This window comes from Panthera leo, chromosome F2, assembly GCF_018350215.1.
Source record: "Panthera leo isolate Ple1 chromosome F2, P.leo_Ple1_pat1.1, whole genome shotgun sequence".
In the NCBI taxonomy this organism is placed as follows: domain Eukaryota; kingdom Metazoa; phylum Chordata; class Mammalia; order Carnivora; family Felidae; genus Panthera; species Panthera leo.
Window position 1 is genome coordinate 52374612 of NC_056695.1, and position 22949 is coordinate 52397560.

General features: G+C 35.6%; 1 protein-coding gene across 3 annotated transcripts in view; it reads right to left on the reverse strand.

The window, feature by feature from the left end:
* The window catches only part of ANGPT1 (angiopoietin 1), a 239371-nt gene that overhangs the window by 80256 nt on the left and 136166 nt on the right, over positions 1 to 22949 (reverse strand). For all 3 annotated transcript variants that reach the window (XM_042923454.1, XM_042923455.1, XM_042923456.1), the window contains 2 exons: positions 17055 to 17210; positions 5597 to 5718 (listed from right to left, as the gene is read on the reverse strand). In XM_042923454.1, the coding sequence (XP_042779388.1) occupies positions 5597 to 5718; positions 17055 to 17210 (278 nt within the window). The remainder of the gene's footprint in view (positions 1 to 5596; positions 5719 to 17054; positions 17211 to 22949) is intronic.

Genomic DNA, 22949 nt, shown 5'->3' on the forward strand with positions numbered 1-22949 from the left:
AGCCAAAGTATGGAAAGAGCCCAAATGTCCATCGATGGATGAATGAATAAAGAAGATGTGGTGTATATATACAATGGAGATTACTAAGCAATCAAAAAGAATGAAATCTTGCCATTTGCAACTACGTGGATGGAACTGGAGGGTATTATGCTAAGTGAAATTAGTCAGTCAGAGAAAGACAAAAATCATGTCACTTCACTCATATGAGGACTTTAAGAGACAAAGCAGATGAACATAAGGGAAGGGAAACAAAAATAATATAAAAACTGGGAGGGGACAAAACAAAAGAGATTCATAAATATGGAGAACAAACTGAGGATTACTGGAGGGGTTGTGGGAGGAGGGATGGGCTAAATGGGTAAGGGGCATTAAGGAATCTACTCCTGAAATCATTGTTGCACTATATGCTAACTAATTTGGATGTAAATTTAAAAAAAATAAAAAATAAAATAAAAAAAAAACAGGAGTGGAGGAAAAAAATGTTCCATTCAATCAATCTGTAGGTATTCCATTTACAAGGTACAGAACAGAGTAATATAAATTGAAATGCTTTTTATTGATCCCTACTATACACAACTAATATAATTCAGCCTAATCTAATGCTAGAAGTTAGCAGGATTTTACCTTAGTATTTTGTAAAGAACTTATCAAATGGAAGATGGCTTTAAAGACTGTGACTTTTCATTTCTTTAAGCATCTTCAAGATTAAAATCAATATTTTATTATGCCATGACAGTAATTTGTTTGTAAGATATAATTTAGCATCTTGAAAGTACACACATTTCAATCACTTAAAATTAGTTAACTTAGTAACTTCCCATAAATTCCAGCTAGAAGATAGATGAGGCTTGTCAAATCAGTTCAGTGAATTCCCAAGGTAAAATAAATACTTTATATTTCCTACTCCAGTATTAGCAGGAATAAATAATGATCTATATAGGAATAGGCCAAAAACAACTGGCTTACCCCTTTCTTTAAACTTATATCTGTTTGTATTACGAGGATACTTGACAGCCACATCAATTAGTCTTGAGGCTGCATCATGTTGAAAAAATATTTTTATAATATTTAAGACAGGAAATCATTATGGACTTGAACCCTAATTTTGCCATAAACTAGCTGTTTGGTCATGGACAAGTAAACCTGACCTTTGTGAACTTCCCTTTCTATATAAAATAGAAATAATAATAGATACTCTGCAGAATTAGTTGGTGGATTAGCAGTAATGTAGGTAAAGCACCTGGCACAGATGTTCGCCTGATATTAGGTAGGTAGCAGATAGTTTTGATAAAATTATCTTGGAGTGTCCATCACATGTGTAGTTTCACGTCACTGGATGGGTGTTACCAGAAATTTCCCTAATATTCACTCTATATATTCAACACAAGTATCAGGAAAGCCCTAGTACTGCATATTTGTGTACATAAGATGCTCCTTTCCCTTCCTGTGTGCCCTCCTGGTCAGGCAGAATAATTTCTTCTGGAATAATTTTTTGCCTGGCTCTGCTCCCACCTTGGAAAAAGTTGGGGTTAAGACAGAGATGGACAGGTGTCTTGAAACCCAATCAGTTTACCAAACTTTTAGATCAAAACATTCAGTTACATATTTGGTTCAGCTCTAAGGATTTGAACTATGATATCTTTCCCCATCCATCTCTCTTTTCTATGGTCTTGAGTTGACTTGACAGGAAATATACTAGAGGAATCTAATAAAAGTTGACAATTACATGTTCCACTTTGTGATCCAGCCCCCTATGTGCAAGGTAAACATTAATAATTTCTTGGGTTCTTGGTTGATAATTTCAATTACATGGGCCAATTACTCATCTCTTACTTCCAAATGCTCTTTCCTTGAGGTAAGGAACAAAACCATTGTAAGATTAGGATAGCATCCAACAAAAGAAAAAAAAAATTCCTAAAGAAAGCAAACTGGAAGCTTTTTGGAGTCACCCCCTACTAGACTGTTAGGAAAACAAACAGTAGAGCAAATGTTGCTAATCCTATTCTTGCTTTGTGCCTTTGGCCATTTAGTGGATAAAGAAGTGAATCTAATGAGCCCCAAAATCCTTTTTTAACCCTACAAGTGATGCATTTAATTTGTCAGGATGTAAATCAGCAGGACCTCTCAGCATGATTGTGTAGTATAATCCCATCCATAAAATATTCCTCCTTGTTCTGCCAAAGTGGTGGACCCTCATAAGGGCCAGCTCACCAACTTGGCAGCTGAGGCCCCATCACACTGAAAGCTGGTAAGTCACACACCCAGACACAACCCCTGACATTCCATGGGGAGGAAGCAAAGCTTAATTTAGATAATCCCCTTTGCAAAGTGTATTAGCTGATCCAAACCAGACCTGGCCAACTAAAGTCATGTTGTTCCTACATTTCAGACATGCCTAAATGTAGAAATAGCTTTTTGCTACATTTGGAGGATTAAGATTTATTTAAGGAATGGGTAGGGATAATCAATAAGCTTCTTTAAAAATATATAAACAGCTTCACGTATGACTTTGACCTTCAATCCACTTAAATGGTGTTGGGGGGTAGTAATTCTTTGTTGCTCTAGAAAGTGCTGGGCAGAGTTCCTATAATTCCATTTTACATAGGGAAATAAACAATAACAATAAACACAACAGGGGAAGTATGCTGTACATCACAAAAGGATATTTTTTTAAATAAAGTAAAGCACATTTTACTTTAAGTGGTTCATAGAAGACTATACCTGGTTTAAGAACAAATATTCCACCAACCCTCCGCTAAACACATTTGACCCTTCAACACGAAGACAGATTACTACAGAGATACAGCAATGTCAGGAGATAGGGCACACTGATAGAAAAATGCCCTCAGGAACCACAGGTGAAGTAATGCTATACTTGAGTGTCAGAGAGAGAGAGAGAGAGAGAGAGAGAGAGAGAGAGGAGTGCAGAGTAGGAGGAAAAGATGCATGTAAGTTTTTTCAGGCATGAGCACAGAGAAATTTCAAGTGAAAACCTAAATCCCTGAATTCATTGTGAAATAGTTATATTTCTGGAAAAAGGAATTGTTACAACTCTGAAAAAACCATCACTAGCAATAAGTGTTGTGATTTGTAATATAAGAAGGCCTGAATTTTCCTTAGAAATTAGAATTTAATAAGGGAAAAAAATCCATCAGCAGAAGGCAGGTATGTACTGGGGATAAAGAGCCTCTTCTGAGAGGCTGTGGCCCAGGACAAGCCTCTTTTACTTGGCCTGAAGCAGAGGTCTTTCAAGTGCTTGAACCTTGACTCAGCTTTACCAATGGAATAGAGAGAACAACTTGTAAGCAGGTTCCCTTCAACAGACAATTTCATGGTGAGAATTCCATAGTAGGAAATGATACTACGTGCCATATCAAGAATTATGATGGAAAAATAAAAAACCCAAAATTATTTGGAAATAAGATAGAAGGGATATATTTAAGAAACAAGAAAAGAAAAAGAAGAAGAAAAAGGAAAAGAAAGAATGAATATGAGAAGAAAAGAGGGAAAAAGAAAGAGGCAGAGCCACCTAGAGAGAGGGAGAGGGAGAGGGAGAGAGAGAGCTGAGTATAGTGACACTTAAGGGACAGCAGTTGTTTTTGTAGTTAAGAGTGAGACCTTTTAGTCCTCCCGGGTTTTTTTATGGTATCCTGACAGCTCAAGTGTCAGATGCGGACCAAGAGATAATACACATATCAGCAGGGGAAGAACTGAAGAATGTGGATTCATACTGACAACTTTTTAAAAGATAAATCATATATGGTAACATACTTAGTGAGAGACTGAAAGCACCCTAGGTTACACCTTAAAACGAAATACCATGCAATTATTAAGAATGATATTAGATGAATATTTATTCATGAGAAAAGGTATCTGTTTCCAAAGAAAGCAGGCTGAAAAACAGTGTGTATAGCATGACACAGCTTTCCACAAAAAATATATGTTTTTATATAACATATAGCAACATATGCAGCTTTCTCAATGTGTCAGGATTGTGGTTTTTCATTTCATTTTGTGTACTTTCTCCTTTTTCTACATTAAGGGTCTGTTATTTATGTAATTACAAAAACAACTGAAAAATAAGGTAAAAACTTCATTTTACTTACCCATTCCTAGACAAAGCTTTCACAGTAGCATATTGAAATACATGACTATAAGGGGGTTCACTTTTAGCAACCAAGTTAAAGCATGGTGGGACCCTAAAACCGAGGGATGGTTGAAGTAAAATATACCTGCTACATGTATATGTCTGCTTACTGTGAAACAGCAGGAGAATAAATGGTACTTTTCAGCAGGATTTTCAATTCCAAAACATTTCATTATGCAACCAGTTCAGGGTCAAGTCCTGTCAAGTTTATTTATAGTTATACAGTTTACCCCGTGACACAGTACAAAGATAAATAAATGTAAAACTTAGAAATACAAGTCATAGAGTATGCATGACCCCTTTCAGACTCTAAATCAACAGTCAGGTTTATCTTCTTCATGTATAAGTTCCACTGTAATTGTTGTCACTAAGGGCTACTTTAATGTATAGTTAGGGAATCTTTCAAGGCTGCAGATAGTGGTATTGAAAGACCATGTGCTACAGTGGAAAGAGCAGGGCTAGGAAGAAAGAAACCTGAATTACATTCCCAGCTGTGCCACCAGCAAGCTGTGTAACCTTGGACAAATCACTCACTTCCACTAAGTCTATCCCCTCATCTGTAAAGTAAGAGAAACAGCAGTCCTCGTAGGTAACTTCCTGGTGAGAAACATGATGGAAACTCTAGTTCTAATGACACAAGGTATTGAACTAGTTTCTAGCAACACAATGGTTTTAAACCCAATATAATGGACAAAAACTGAAATGTCTTCAAGCCATTCAAATATCCAGAAGCCACTTAACAAGCAATGCATTTGTCCTACAGAGGTCATTGCTTTGATTGAATTATCCATCATGAATGCCAATAACTTCAAAATGATATAGTCTATATACCATCCCACCTCTGGGGTGATCTTTAAGTCCCATTTCACTTACCTGAGATGATTCACAGTTTATAAAACACATCTATAAAACTAAATAAATTATTATATCCAGAGTAAATAACTTTAAATGGGGAAAAGGCCGGGGGGGGGGGGGGTTGGTGAGCAACTCTTAAATTAGCTTTACACGTAAATACTTTTCTGGGAAAAATAAAATCTGCTTCTCTCTAGTGCAAGATCTCTGAATTCAACAATCTTGTAGTTTTGTGAAAGTTTAAGGGCAGATAGAGTGACAATTCAAGTTATAGAGTTTCAGAGACTACTTTTTTCCTCTATTGCTACAGATTTCATCCTGCTGAAAACTGTCACTATTTTGTGTCACTGAATTCAATCATAGAATCAATTTTTGTGGATATGGTAGAATTTGCACAACTAAACATTAGATAAATTAGTGCTAAAAGTTATAAAAAGCAAATGTTTCAAGAGTGTAAGCAACAGTATTATTCTTCTTATATTGCCTCTATATTTCCATTTTTGCAAACCACCTCAATCTTTTTTTTTAAGTGTTGACAGAAAGGTGAAGGATAAAAATAAGTACATCTGTAAATATTTGGAATACAACAATCCTCACCTGTTTTTCTCATGAATCTTTAAGATTTCATTTGTCTGTTGAAGAAGCTGCTTCTCTAGCTTGTATGTTGATAATGAATTCTCTAGCAGTTGTATTTCAAGCCGAGAAGTTTGATTTAGTACCTCAAGATAAAAGATAAAAGATAAAAACATTTCAAACTTCAATCACAAAGACTGAAAAGAAGTTTTAGTTTTTCATTCAGCTGTGTTTCCTTTTAAAATGATACTTCTTCCAGAATAATTAATTAAATGGTCTACATTCTACTAATTAATGTTTTACAATGTGTCCTAATCATTGTATTCATTTGAGACTGAGGTTGCAGTTGAATGAGAAAATTGAATTGTTAAATCCATGTTCATATATAAATGTTCATGTCCTGAATCCCTAGGATATTATTCTATTGTGCTGCTTGCCTCCAATATTTATATGATGAGAATTATTATAAAGTCTTAGATATTGTATACAACAATTAATAGCTAATAGGCAAGTAAAATTTGCCTGCTTCAATCCCTTACCTTAAAAAAATTAATTATAAATGTGTAAACAGCTCTTGACATAGTTTAGACAGATTAATGACTACAAAGTTATTGAATAACTATCATATTAGGTCATGCCAGCTCTTCCAGATATCATGTCATTTTATGGACATGGGCACATAACACACTAAGGAAGAATTGCTACCATCACTTTATAAATGAGGAAATTAAGGTTCAGAGAGAGGCCAAAACTGACGCAGGAACCAAGGGAAGGACTGGGTTCTGAACCCATATAGTGTGACTCTAATTTTAATGTTCTACACAGAACGCTAAGAGGTTTAGTTAAACCATTTTGGGTCTTCATCTGAGCAAATGAAGTGACCAGGAACCCAGATTGCACTGAAGACAGACTGTAGTATTCTTTTCAACTGCACTACACTGGGTACTCTAGAAAATATAAATGTTCAACTTATCTTGAATCATCAAGATTCATATTGCTAGTCAGGCTTTAATATAACATGAGCCTGTGAGTCATAAGCCCAAAGGCTTTGGGTTCATTCTCCAAAAAAACACATCACACACTTCAATCCTATAAGATGCCTTCAAACTGTGCCACTGTCTTTATTCCTCCCTATCTCTGTTGTGTCCACCCCTTCTACCTGAGTCTTCTCTAAGGGTGGTAAACAAAGCAAGGAAAAAAAAGTATAATTAGCTTAAAAGCTTCCTATGTCATTTGAAAATTTAAAACCATCACACTTTTCTTACTGGGTGGCTCAGTTGGGTAAGCACCCAGCTCTTGGTTTCAGCTCAGGTTATGATCTCACAGTTTGTGGAGGTTTGTGGGTTCAAGTACCATGTCGGGCTCTGCACTAACAGCATGGAGCCTGCTTGAGATTCTCTCTTTCCCTCTCTCTCTCTCCCCCTTACCAACTTGTGCTCTCTCTCTCTCTCTCTCTCTCAGAATTTAAAAAAAAAAAAAAAAAACCTTAAAAAAAAAAAAGAATTACTTTTTGAAAGGGACCTGGAAATCCTTCTGGAGGATCAATAGCAATCTATATGTCCTCCTCTAAAAATGACACTATTAGAGTTTTCCTCCTTTTCTGTAGCAGGTCTAAACCTGGGATTACATCAGATGCACATAACCTTTTCAAAATATACTGATACGACCAGGGCTAGACTTGGGCTATGAGAGGTTGTGGGGGAAGGGGATGGATTTGCAAGAGAGCAGGACAAGAACTAGGGAGAGATGAGAGAGGCAATTGTCTCAGTTGTAAAATTTAAGCAGATGTCAAGAAATTCAGTAATCAAGATAATATTTTAATGCAACATTTTGAAAGATCAAAATTAGTGCAAAAATATCCATGCTCAACATAGTATAATTTTAAAATAAAGACAGGATCTGCCTCTGCACATGTGTTATTTCATTTTGCATGACTTGATCCCACTCTCCTCACCTAGGTCTCAGTCCCATGGTGGGGGAGGGGTGACATGTTGGATGGTGAAGGAGTGGGCAAGAAAATAGCAAGATGGGGCATTTGTGCTTTAAAAAGTTCGAAGTTTCAGGGCACTTCGGTGGCTCAGTCGATCGAGCAACCAACTTTGGCTCAGGTCATGTTCTCGACGTTCATGAGTCCGAGCCTAGTTGGGCTCGCTGCTGTCAGCATGAAGCCCACTTTGGATCCTCTGTCCCCTCCTCTCTCTGCACCTCCTCCACTTGCGCTCTCTCTCTCTCTCTCAAAAATAAATAAACAACAAAAAGTTTGAAGTTTCTATGATTCATTCATAAAATTGTCATAAATATAGATCTGAAAGCCAATCTAAAAGTTACTACTATTAATCAATACTTATGAAGTGTTTTAGAGTTAAAAAAAAATATTTTCCTCTACTGAGTCACTTCATTTGAGGAAAAACAGGAGCAAGAGAAACTGGGATTTGAGGACAGAGTTCAAAGCAGCCCAGAGGAGAGAATGGTAGAGAATGTAAGGATTGGGGATACACACAATTTAATTTTGAACTGGTAAACATTTTTTCTATGCAAGTTTTTTGTTTATTAACTAGAATTAATATATAATATATATTATTATACATATAATTATATATAATACTATATATAGTATAGTAATAATACTATAATACTATGTATAGTATTATATTAATACTATATTATATATAGTATAGTAATAATTATATAATTTATATATAATTTATATAGTATAGTAATACTATACTATATATTATTATACTATACTATACTAATTATTAGATACAGTATAGTATTATTATTATAATATACTATATAATATATAGTATATAATATATTATATATTATATAATTATATATTATCATATATAGTATATAATATATAATAATATATTATATATAGTATAGTATCATTACTATAATATTATATATATTATTTTATTTACTACATTTATTTACTACATTTACTACATTATTACATTACTATATTATATATATAATATATATATAATATATATATAATATATAATATATATATTATATTATAGTAATGATACTATACTATATATATAGTATTATATATATAATATAATATATATTATAGTAATGATACTATACTATATATAATATTATGTTATATTATAATTAATTATTAATAGTATTAATATATTGTAATAATTAAATAAGGGATGAGACATCTGTATCTTTTGGTGACAGAACAGTGCTTGGCACAGAAAGACACTCAATATTGATTGAATGAATGAAAGGTACATTGTTTCACTGAATCAGGCATATTATATGCAGTTAAGCAAAATCCATTTTCTGCCTCATTCACCATACACTCTGCTCACAACTGCAGACATTCTCAAATACCAAAATTTTTACTTTACAAAGAACAAAAATTGTTCTCTATGTCACATGAGAGAACACTGAGAAGAGAATTGAGCTATCTAAAATTAAAAATGAAGCTGTCTATATGTAAGTCTGGAGACTATAACAGTTCCTAATTTTTCTCCACTTTGTCCTACCTCCAGTCAGTTTGCTACATAACACCAGAATGATCTTTTTAAGTCACCTTATGTCATCACCAATGTTAAATATGTTAATTGCTTCTCTTTGCAATGTGAATAAATTCCAAAGTTCTTAGCCTGGCCCACATGGTCTATGTGATCAGAACACTACTTACTTCTCAGATCTCATCCTGCCATTCCCTTCCTTGTTTTATTATGCTCTAACCACATTGTCCTTCTTCTTGCCACCCCAACATGCCAAATTCATTGCTACCTCAGGGCCTTTCCATTTGCAGTTGCCCACCATATCCCAGATGCATGGCTGATTTCTTATCAATCAATTCTTCCTTATGGAGGCCCTTCCTGGCAACTGTTTGAAATATAACTCCCCCATCATCCTCCATCAAGTCACCCTTGTTTTATTGGCTTTATAAAATCATCACTATTGGAAATTATCTTCTGTTCGCTCATTTGCTGTTTCTCTACCCCCAGGAGGATGTCAGTTACACAGAGGCAGGACTACTCCATCTGGAGCCCTCCAAACTGCCAGTGCCCAGCATGGGTGGCATACTGGCACAGTCAGAGCTATTTGTTGGATGATATACTAGACAATGGACAGTGAGTTAGTTTTCAAGTTGGGTCATTGTCAGGGAGAGGGTAGCAGGCCATGTGAATGTTAAGTGGGCCTTCAATGATAACAATCTAAAATCTAAATCTAAAGAAGCATCTGAATATAAGAGAAGGAGAGAGACAGATCTCAAATCTCACTTAGTCCAGGCTAGGTGTCAGGTCATCTCAGGTCACTCCTGAGAACAAATGCCAATCCCTTCTCTTATTTTCCCATCACTTTGACCAAATAACCACTTTATTTCAATTCTTTCCACTGATGTATTAACACAGGCCTACAGTTCAAAAACAAGCTACCATGAGAATTGTACAAGAAACTATGATAAATTGGATACTTTCTTGCTATGTGTCTGTGAAACTTGCTGCTTAGCAATAATCTAAGTGTTCCATTAAAATGACTAAGACATTTCATTTTGTTTAGCCTAAACATATTCCAATGTACATCTAGAAAGAAAGAAAGAAAGAAAGAAAGAAAGAAAGAAAGAAAGAAAGAAGGGAAGGAAGGAAGGAAGTACGGAGGGAGGGGTATCTTCCTTATGTAAGACATAAGACTTGAAACTGAGAAGTTATGAACTCTAAAATGTTAGTTCTTTCATTGAAAAATAAAAATTTTTAAATAAAAATTACTAGTTTTGCAACCAAAGTGAGTTAGAGAATTTCAGCCAACTTCCCTTTAATACTTTTAAGAGTGCCTCTGATCTTGCTTAAAAGGAAAATATCCCACAAAAGAACATTTCCTTCTTAGCATGTTAGCTTTGAAATCAGGTTTGTTTGTAATTTATACTTCTTTTTACTTTAATTTTGTTTTTCAAATGAAAAATGTAACACAAAACATGATGTCTTGATAATTAGATTTTTACAATGGAATAAAGGCTGCTATGTGTTCAAGGAATCAGAAGATCACCATTTTAAAACTTGGTGAAAGAATTTATTTGGTCAATAGTGGGCAGTGTGACAAAGTACCCCCTCCAGGTTATCTGCTACTTTCCAAAGGGAAAGTAGACAACTAAGACAGCGAGACATGGATGCTTCTACCCTGAGTTAAAATAGCATCACTGAGAGTGCGGCAAGCTGGCATTTGTGCTTCCAGATAATAGGGAGTGGTGAGTAATTCTACAAAGAACTCCCACCACAGTGTTCAACTCAATCTGATTGAGCCTTTAGACTTAACTTCCAGTTTAAAGGAACTGTGCAAAATGAATAAGTTAAAATGCATCACAAAGAAATACTCAGAGAAGTTCAGAATATGGGACACTCTACAAAAACAATGGGCCCGGTGTCTTAAAAACCTGAAGAAAAAAAAAATCGAAAGAGTGCTCCAAATTAAAAGGGACTATATTACATCTTAAAAAAAAATAAAACACCTATGAAAATTTTTGTAGAACAATTGAGGAAATTTGAAGGTGAAAATTAGCTAATCTTAGACAGTTACTGTTACTCTTAGTCATCATAATGTTACTGAATTAATACTATCTAATTGTTATCTGTAATATTTTATATTTTATTTATATTATATATAAATAGCACAAGGAAAATCTCATTGGGTTATGGAGTTTAGTACAGACAGTGCATATATTACAGAGCTAATGCACAGAGGAGTCAGAATGGAACCCAGGTAGTTTGTCTCCGGAGTCTGACTTCTTTCCTACAGGCTCATGTAGCTGTACACAAGCAGCTTCACTCTGGCTAAGAAAGGTACCTTCCCTCAGTCAATAGACTCATGGCTATTGAAATTGTTTCTTTCAAATCACCATGACATCGACATCTTCTGCTTGTCATGGCTAATGATATCTGATTTCTCTCCTCTCCCCACTCCAACACTAAACTAGCACTATGAAGCAGGAAAGTGGCCAAATTTCTCATGCTTCTTAGAGTATACAGAAAATGCTGTCATCCAATGTTCTTAGTTGGTCAGAGTAACTTTGCGGTAGAGTGCTTCTATTCAAAGTCCTATTCTGACCCATCAGCTATTTATGGGTATAAAGAATCATCAACATATAATCTTTAGGACACTACCTTTGATTTTAGGAGCACTGGGCCGAAATCTACAGAAATTAAGGGACTAGTATAAGTTAATATAATCATTTGACAAGCATTTATTGAGAACCTACTGTGTACCAAGTGATGTTATAAAAAGAGCAGTGAACAAGACAGAGAAAATCCTTGCTCTCTAGAAATTTGTATCCTAGTACAAGGGGTGGCCAGCTTTTTCTATAAAGGGACAGATAATAAATATATTGGTGGGCTATATGGTTTCTGGCACAACTACTCAACTCAAATTTATTGGGAAAGCATCCATACACAACATATACATGAATGAGTGTAGCTGTATTCAATAAAAACTTTATTTATAAAAGGAGCTGGAAATTCAAATTTGACCTGTGGGTCATAGTTCACTGAGACCTCCTCAAATGGGTTATCAAATACTTTTTCCAGACCTTGTGAGAAAGTTAATTACCAGGGTATTTTTCTTGGATGACCCATTAGTAAATTCATTTTACTGCCATTTTAACTAGGCCAAGGTTAAATATTTATTCAACTATCTCTCTTCAAGTTAAAGAAACCCAGTGGCTCAACTTTGAGAGCTGCCTTCTCAAACCTATTTCTGTCTAGAGACTGATGCTCATTGACTAATCTGTTCCTGAACTGGCTTAAACTTGCAATTGTACAACTGAAGTCCAAACAACAGGTGTATGACCTCTGACAAGCAGATGACAAAATGAGATTACACATATAAGAAATTTATTAGGGGGAATGCCTGTAAAGGAAAGTTGGGAAGAAGACAGAGGTGTCTAGGAGCACCTTCTGACTAGGATGCAGGTCTAATCACAGTGAAGAAGAAAGGGAAGGAAAGAAGACTGAGTGGAAATCTTGGCCTCCAGGGAAGCTGTGAGAAAGTTCAGCAAGGCTGAGGGAGAGCCCTTAGCCAAAGTCATGTGTCAGTGGAGTCCAACAGCTCCCAGGGGCAGGTCTGACTAAGTATTGCTACTACAACGTGTCACTGGGAATTGTGCCTTCTGCATCAACATAGTGATGGATTTCAGAGTACAGCAGCTGGGGTCATTGGTCAATGAAACCCCCACAGTAGGAGACTGGAAAGATGCATTTTTATGGCAATAAGAAATGGCTTCATAGCTAACTTATTTGATGGAAAGTTAAGGAAGAAATGGTTTAGACAAGTTTTGCCACATTAACTCAATTAAGCTACCTGAGGATAAGGATTGCTTTACTTACTGTATTCTATACAGTACCTATTAAAACCTCTTGCATTAAGAAGACACTCAAAATATACCTTTTAAAATTCGGTTAAATTCCATTCCTAAGACTATGGTTCCTATATAAATAATTGGAAATTAGAGGAAACATAGGCTAAGTGTCTAAGGAACTGCCCTATAGTTAGTTACACAGCCAGCAAATGGCAAGGATAACACTGGATTCTAGGATCACATGAGACAATGCGCAGGCACATGGCAAAATGGCAATAATTGGTGGTGCCATCAGCAGGAGCAGAACAGCAACAGCAGCAGTATCCTTATCATTTATAGAAAACTTTCAGCTGCTACTATTAGGTTCACATTACTTTTGTCTTTTCTGATTTCCATCTTACCCTCTGCTTGGGCCCATTTAGTTTCTACAATCTTAAAGAGAGAAAGGAACCTTGAGAGAGGCAGAATAGACACAAAGGGAGCCAGTAAGGCATGTAGACTGTGATGCCAGACTTCCTGGAGTAAAATTTTTGCTCTAACATTTACCACTAGTTGTTTCACTCAGGACAAGTTGCTTTACCTCTCTGGATTTCAGTTCCCACATCTTTACTATATTTTTTTCTAATTTTTAAATTTTATTTAAATTTATTTAAATTCTATTTTATTTAAATTTAACTTTTAAATTTAGTTTACATATATTGTAATAATGACTTCAGGAATACAGTTTAGTGATTCATCACTTACATATAAGGGATGATGGTGGTACCTGCCCCAAAGGATTTTTTTTAAATTATTAAGTAGCTAATATATGTAAAATTGCTTAGAACAGAGCCAAACACCTATTATGAGAGGTGAATGCTAATACAGTTTGTCTATTAGTGTACCTCTAATCAAAATAGGCCCGTGGGAGAAGTCAGAAATAGACTTCCACTACAGGAAGGGACATGAATAATGTCTGAAACTAACTCCTTCATAGTGCACACTTGGAAAGAGGAACTGGAAGTAAAGGAGATATTGGTACAAACTGATAACAGAGTGAGAAAAACACTACAAGCTAGGCTGAAGAGGAAGGTACGGGCATGGTGTTGGCACCTGATTCTCACCACTGTGGCTAGCAGGGTCATTTAGACGTGCTCATTATCTATTTCTTTTCTGATTATGGTGCTTGTTAAACATATAAGTATTTTTAATTGCCATTACAGTAAAACCATGTTTCTGCCACCTTTTGTTAAGTTCTGGAAGGTCTAGACAGTGGACTAGAAAGCAGTAAGTTACTTGTCTTTATACCATTATCATGTAAAAGTTAGAACACTAAAATATGTTGCAAAACCATTGATATAAGTTCCCAAAATAATTGAGAACCTGAAGTCAGTTTAGGAAAAGTAGCACTTACCAATGTGAAACAAAGGAGAATTAACATGGAACAAAAACGTAGGAGCATACTTGGATAGCCCAAAGGGTCTATTCGTTTATAAATGCTGATTATTAAAGAATAGAACACATTTAGATTAAGAAACAATTTAGGATTCATTCTGCAAACTTGCCCCTGCATCTGTACTTGAGTGCACTTGAATGGCTATGTCTAAGTAGAACAAACAAGGCCTGTTGCAAAGGTTCAACAAAGCACCACATGTGTACACATTCACATGAAAACAGCTTTACAGTAGCACAGACAATTAGAAGACATTAAAATGAATATGAAGGGGTACACAGTTGGCTCAGTCAGTTAAGTGTTCAACTCCTGCTCGGGTCAAGATCTCACAGTTTGTGGGTCTGGCTGTGCACTGACAGCATGAAGCCGGTTTGGGATTCTCTCTCTATCCCTCCCCCACTCATGTTTCCTCTCTCAAAAAATAAATAAATAAATAAACTTAAAAAAATAAACAAAATGCAAATGAAAAGAACTCCCAGGATTTACTTCTTAAGGTAGAACATAGTTGGTCTGAGCTATTGTCTTCCTTCTCTACCTGTCTCTCATCACAAGTTCTGATAGATTTGTGATTTTTAAGATATTTTGCAGGTTTTAGCTATCTTGAAATTCTTCTTGGAGCAACTAATAAACTTTAATTGGCCTTTAATGACTCTTTAGTTTTAGCTGTTCCCTATAAGGCGGTTTTTTTCCTACAAATTTTCTGTACTATTTTCCATAAAGTACATATTTTTTAGCCTTAAGGATGCAGAACAAGTTTTTATCTCTTAAAATCCAATGTACAATTTGTACGTTAAGATGCTGACAATGGGACTCCCCCCCCACCCCCCCCCCCCACCACAACTCCAACTTCTAGGTAGAAAATGAGTAAAAATATCTCAAAAGGATTTGGGGGATGGAAAAAAATAAAACACTGCCATGTAAGTCATTAAAACTCATAAATGTATAAAAATTTCAAATAATCACTCCAGTATGGTTGTGTCAAGTATGGTTGTGTTGTTTCAGTTTCTGAATACACAGAATGCTTTGTAGGAGAAGGTGAGTATTCTGTTCTTAAAAAAAAAAGCAAGAGAAAATACTCTCATATTATTTATACCATAAGAAGCCAATGTTCATAGATCGCCATACTTGTTTAGTATGATAATAAATGATTATATAAAGTCTCATACTTTTTAGTTATAACATGTAGCTTCCCCTTCCCCCTCCCCTGTAGTTATCTGATAATAGTGTGCAGCAAAAATACTTTGCAAAGCCCATGTGGTTTACTGCTCCAATGTAATCCACATTTAAGTTCTTATTTAATTAGTTTAATTATTAGTACTACTAATCCAGAGAGATAAAAAAAGGAAAGGAATGAGAGTGCCGATTCAACTCACTAGCTGTATCAGTGTGAAAAAATTGCTCAAAATTTCTGACCTCTTGTCTGCTTTGAATGGTTTTCATAAATATTATTTGTACATGGGAAAGCTGTTTGTATAACACATAATGCTCCATCCAGATAAATTGTCATTGTTATTTATCTTTAAATATCATTATATGATCTGTGATGTCATTAACAGAAACAAAATAAAATGGAAATAAGGTTGCATCTTATTTTTTAATTTATATTGTTAAAATAATTAAATACGGAGACTATTAGACTGAGGTGGCTCTAATGCCTCAGTAACCTACATTAAGTAAATCAAAGCCTAAGCCAGAGTCAGTGCATCTGAATCGAAGAAAATGAAAATTGGGAACAACCAATCACAAACAGCCAGCTAGGCTTCCTGAAATAAGGCCACTGCTTGGGCTCTCATCAATCAAATAATTTCCTTGATTTGCTTCCACATCTTCTCTGTTACAACCTTTCCTGTAGCTCCCACAGTGGAATGTTCCTAACCACTTTTAGCTAAATACTGCTCAATTTCAATTGATGTATGCCCAAATAAACTCTTGACAATTCAATGTGCCTCAGTTTATCTTTTAAGAATTTATTTCAGCTTCAATTCCAGAAATCAACTACACTGGGATAGAATCATCCCCTGGGTTTCAGAATAGTAATGGGAACAACTACTTCCATGGTTAAAATGGGACCAAGAAATCATCTTCAAATCATCAAAAAGATTTTCACTGAACTGTAATTGTAGGTTTGTGACAGTGCTGACTAAAGGGCATTTTGCTGATCTGTACTGAAATAAGTATGATTGTACATAAAGAAGTATGCTGTTGTCCATGGCACTATATATATATATATATATATATATATATATATATATATATATATATATAACTACACATTGCTGCTAAGTTAATTTTGGTTTTCCTGTGTATCTACTGAACGCATAAATACTCTGCAGGTGCCATATGGCTAGTGTATTATCAGAGGCGAAACAAGACAGGTCAAAAATGTACATCAAAGGCACCAATTTGACCCAAATGGTTATTTTGTTTGACACATATCATATCATAGTTGGTAGCTGCAGTGTTTATTTGAATTTAAATGCTGATTAAGTCCTTTGCCAGTCCTGTTTTTGCAAACACACACAAAGCTACATCTACCAACCTTCATTAAATCAAAAGAAACATGCATAGCATGTCAGGCAGTCATTGTTGTTATTACCAATAAACAAAAATGTATATGTTTCCCCAATCTCAGTGGTTGAAATGTGCTCTGTGTTTATGGAGTATGCTAAAGGGTTGAAAAAATTCTGCTCAGTTAAGAGTTTGTCGACTCTGGCCCAGGGGTGTACCTGGGTCTCAACATCTGTCAGCTTTCTGGTCTGTTCTGCGGTCTGAGAGAGAAGGCTGGTTCCTATCTCGAGCATGGTGGCCGTGTGGTTCTGGACTGCATTCTGCTGTATCTGGGCCATCTCCGACTTCATATTTTCCACAATGTAATTCTCAATCTGCAAGAGATAAAGGACAAAACATACTACATTATAAGCAAAGCTTCTCAGTTGGAGCATGTAATATTTACAATGACAAAACAAGACACAGCTGGCAAATCAGCCATCTGGCAGGGATCCTCTGCATTTCTGGGAGTTGGGAAATGGGAGCAGAGCACACAGGGACCCAGTTGCTAACAAACTCCTTATATACTGATACATATATATAATCCTCACAATCATAATGAAAATTTGCACTTGGATAGTGCTTTCTTATTTTCTACAACTCCTTCAATCCTCACTGCAAAGATGTGAGTGAGGTACAGATGGCCTCATTGTTTTGTGTGATTTGTTTTGGTTTGGTTTTATTTATGGCTGAGGAAACAGAATCAGACAAGGTCATTGATGAGCCCAAGGTCACCCAGCAAGAATGCAGCAGCCTTAGCACGATCATTTAAATCTAAATCTTGGTTCTCTGGTCTTTCAATAGACCACATTGACCACCGGTCTCAGAAAAACTCAGCCTCCTGCTTTCATTCATGTAATGAAAAGTAAAAGACCATGCTGAGTTAGGGGAATTACACAAGCAGTGGGAGGAGGGTGGGTGCCCCAAACACAAGCTTTTAAGAGAATAGTCAAGTATAGGCAACAGTATACAAAATGAGCTGCAGAGCCACGGAATGAGCTAAAACCATTCTCAGTGCTCCTTTGAAAGCTAAAAAAAATAAAAAAATAAAAAAAGCAGAAAAGCACTGAAAGTATAAGCTATAAAGCAGCATTTGCCCTCCTTGCCTTGGGTAACATTTAGTCCTCTATGGTGCCATCTTAGGGAATACAATGGTTGTAAAGTAAATTATACCACAGGGGTCAGGGGGAATTCCTAAGTGACACTCTGAGGGAGGTTGTTAGGCACCTGAGAGAATAAAGCTAAGTATAACCACGCTTGAAAAACACAGAAGAGGCCTGCACCTCCCTGTCAGTGCACTTAATTCTCCCCCACCACTGTGTGGTGACTACATTTTATTACCCAATTACACATATGGGGAAACTGCATCCCAGAGAAGTCAGGTCCAAGGCCACACACCACAAAAACAGCCAGACTTGGATTTGAACGCTGAAGTCCTTAACTTTCATACCAACACTCTTAACCACTTGATAGCTCTGCCAAGTTGTTCTTCATAAGCCGGGTTCCAAATCATTAACAGCTACGTGATTTTTACTGATTTAGTGAACCATAATGCATCCACTATTTTATAATCCATAGTAATATTATTGTCATGTAATAAATAAAGTCTAAACCTAAATTCCCCTTTGTGCAACTCTGGCAGTTCACTTTCTAACACCATCTCTTGCTTATTTCTATTTATCAAACATAAATCTGCCCCAAGATAAAGAAAATGAAAGGTTAGAATCAAAACTCTTATTGTTATTAATAAATTCTGACTATGTTCTTGGTCAATATAAAGTAACTCCCCTTCATCCTTTATTCCCAAAATTAGAAGTAGAGGAAAAAAAATTCAACTTACAAACATTTATTATAAAACAAATATAACATTGATAGGTTAGAATAGCTATCCAGAAACTATCTTGACAAAATGTAAGGTCTAAACAAAGCCACATCTAACCTTGGCTTTATTCCAATTGAACTAACATATTTGAACAACAATGGAAAGGTAGTGGAAAGGTAGGTCGGAGTATCAGGCATCTGTTGTCTTGGATTCTGCATCATGTTTTCCTTTTCCTCATAACATCCTTTAACTCTCTTTTTGGAAATTATGAATGAGTATACTCTCAAAAATGGCAGGTAAATCTTCATCATGGAGGTGATTACCTGCCATTTACAGCTGACATTTATCGATTGTCTACTATGTGGTAGGTATTGAACTAAGTACTTTCTTTTTATAACAGCACTTAAACCTTACAAGTTTATATGGTATGTATTGTTATAGCTGCTTTATAGGTTAGACTATTGAGGCCTAGAAAATCCACAGCAATTTGCCCAAGAAAAACAATAACTCAACTCCCAACGCCAAAACCCATGTTCTCAATCTCTAACCTATTCAGCTAAGTACTATTTAATTACTCTGCATATTATTGTGTAGTTCCTTGACCTTGTATGTTTATCAAAGCTACATGGGAAGCATTTTTTAAATGCAGATGAAGGTACAAGACAACAGAACACTGAGTCAGAATTTTCATGGGTATACACTAGACAACTATGTATTTTACACGCCTCCCAATGTAATTCTAATTCAGGCAAAGACCAGTGCTTCTCAAAGTGTGGTCCACAGAATTACCTATATGAGATCTGTTTGTGAACAGTGTGACGTGAAATGAGGAAACTGTGTCAGAAAGCAAATTACCTATGTTGCTAAGCACACTATTAACACTTGTATGTGTGTATGTGCATATAAATATAGGAGCAAGACTTTCTCAATGATGAAAGTGATGTTGTAATGCTTTAATTTACATTCTGGAATTCTGGAGCAAGCTTCTTAACTTGTTTGCAAAACGACAACTTCCTTGAGTAGCAGTGATTTAGACTACTGAATTTATTCAATGTCAAATTCCCTGCTTATCAAGAAAGCTCAAATAATAACTTGGTTTTCTATGTAGATTTCTCTACTGAGAGAGAACTCACTCATCAGTGAGCTTCAATATAGATCTCTGTGATAATTATACATCAGTTTTTTGGTTGTTTGCTTAAGTAGCCTCTATGCCCAACGTGGGGCTTGAACTCACAACCCCAAGATCAAGAGGTGCGTCCTCTACCAACTGAGCTAGCAGGCGTCCCTATACACCAACTTCTTATGCAGTTGGTTAGTGGGAGTTATTTCCCAGAGCTCAACTTGCTCTGGGTGTAATACAGTTACGTGTTTCAGTCTCCAATAAAGGAGGACACCCTCTGGCATATAGTGACTACATCAAGGATCAGCTGCTTTGTGACTCTATCTATGTTAGCTCCTATCTCTCTATTCTGTACTACTATGCTTTTTTTTTTTTAACTGTAAAAGGTAACACCAGCAAAGCAAAATAACTGCTTTATGTAAGCATTCATCACAGTCTCCAAATTCTGCTGACCCTACTGTAAAAATATGTAAAAAACCTATACTAAAATTCTTATTTGGGCTGCTGTGATGAGTAACATGAATATAACTCTAGTTAATTATTTTTTAATTAAGTGGAGCTGCTTTCTGTAGGAGTAACTGCCTTTTAATACAAACGATAATGGCACATTTAAGTAGCAAAAACCAGATGTAGTTGATTTAAAGGCTGAGGAGGGAGGCAGAAGTCAAATATACAATGTGTGATTAATAAGGAGGGCTACTTTCATCTTATCTCTCAACATTCCTCTGTAGATGTATAACTGTGAAATCCATCTTGATGTGTCATATCAGCCAGGTTCAGGAAAAATTTGTAACAAATTTGATTGTCCTCATATTTTCCCTACTGGTTTTAAAAACATGTTCACAGACTATGATGGCTACTTCAAGTTTTAATATTTTAGAAACATCTAAGATGTCAGTTTTAAGCTTACAAGTTGCTGACCGCAAGACCTGATAGATTATAAAGTAGGAGACTCCCAATTTGAATCATAAAATTATTTGACTATACTGTCATTCTCAGTGTCTGACTCTAGGTAAAGTACTGGCCAAAAAGCCAGCATGAGAAGGTACGATGGCATTAGAAATGAGATAATGAACAATAAATAATGTTTAAGCAAATAAATAATGTTACATTTGGTGATTTAGTGTTTACAAAAAGCTTTCATAGACATTGTCTGACTTGATTCTTATGCCAACCCTACATGCAGGGTATTGACTCTATTTTGTGGTTTAAGAAATAGGGCTCAGAGGCCTTAGGTGACTTAATGGAGATAAAAGGAACAACTCAACTCTACCTTCTGATGTTCCACTAGCCTCAGAGTTGTGGGAACTGCTCTGTTGTTGGACTGGCTGGTTGACTGATTGGTGAATGAATGATTGATCGCATTTTTAGCCAGCTCACTGAGAATTAATTTACTCATTCCTTTGAGGAAAACATGCATCATGAGAGGGTGATTACTTCACTCTGCTTCACCATATTGGAGGCCAAGTTTATTTGAAGGGCGTTGAGAGGCTCTAGGGCCAGTTATGTGGGAAGTTCACTTTGCTAGCATTTTTAATACAATTGGTCGTTAAAAATCCTTTCCTCAGCTCCTACCTTTTTTTCTTAGTATGTAGTTTATAACATATTTGTTTCCTTCCACCCATTACGTTTCTTGCAAGCTATTCTAAAATATAACAAAGAGAATAACAACAACAACAACAACATGCTAAGCCCCTACTAAGGTTGGGTATGTACCAGGTTTTTATAAACATGTGGCTCACTGGCTCCTTATAACAGTCCAGGCACTGTATTATGTGTCCTTATTTCATGACAAGGAAACAAGCTCAGGGAAGTTAAGTCTATGATCACACAATGAGTCGGTGAAAGAACTGGTTTGTTGCTTTGAAAGAGGCTAGATGACCCTGCAGGTTGTGCCTGATTCTAAAGAATAGTCAGTTATCAAGCACAAGCAAACTACCATCAATGTCATAGGCAAATTCCAGTAACACATAATATTCATTCAGGGAATACATAAAACAGAACAGATGGGGAGAAACTTGTTCAAGGACAGATAATTTTTCATTTTTTTAATTTAATCATTTTCACACGGATTGGTGACTGTAACATTCTGGGAAATGTTATAGGGGGTAAGAAAGCAAATATACAGTCAGTTGTGCGACAAGTTGCATTAATAAACAGAAAAATATTTTTAAGAAGTCAAGATTATCAGTCATTTGTAGTTCAGTCATAAATCACTTGCCCATGTATTTTGCCCAATGACTAGCAGAGAATTAATGCTATTATTTTCCATGATGAGACAGAGTTTGAGAGAGCTTTCTTACCGGGTCTTCAAAATTCTTGCTGCTTTGTGTTCATGAGAACTAAAATCTGTGTGATATTATGACATGCTTGCATATGAAATTCATTCTCTATCATTTCACTTCAAGGGCTCTCTTAAATAACAGCATATCTTAAAGCACAAAGAATAGAATTTCTCCTTGTAATTCTTAAGGAAAAAAACACATTTTAAGCCCTATAAAAATTGACAAAGGCATTGTTCACTTAAAATATGTTGTAGATTAAGTGGACTCTCATTGAATGTTGGTGCATATGGTATTACTCAGTTATGGCAAAACAACCGTGAAATAAAGTAAAAGGGTAAATATGGAAAAGCAATAAAAAGGTAAAACAATGCAAAAAATGCCTTAAATGTTGATAGTTTTATCTAATATCATTGTTTCATAAATCAGTGGCAATACTGAAAATGCAACTATATCTAGGTTTATGGTTTTATTAAAAAGATGCCTGAGGCCAAATATATTATTTGCAAGAATTTCTATTATTAGATCTCTCAGTATATTGCTTCTTTTACCACATGGCAAAGTATAATTGTCTTTTTAGACAACAGATCTATTTAGCAGACATTTGAAATAGTTTCTGTGCTGATATGTATGACATGAATCCCATTTCTCATTCTGGTATCTAAAGGAGCACTTAACTATTTATGGAAGAAAGAAACCATTAGAATCAGTGAGCTGGAAGAGACATTAAATATCATGAACTCCAAAAATCTCATTTTACAGATGTGGTGACTGAGATTCAAAGAGGTTATAGAAAACAAGGTGAAACAACTAATTAATGTCAGATGCCAGGCCATGTCCACTCAATGTG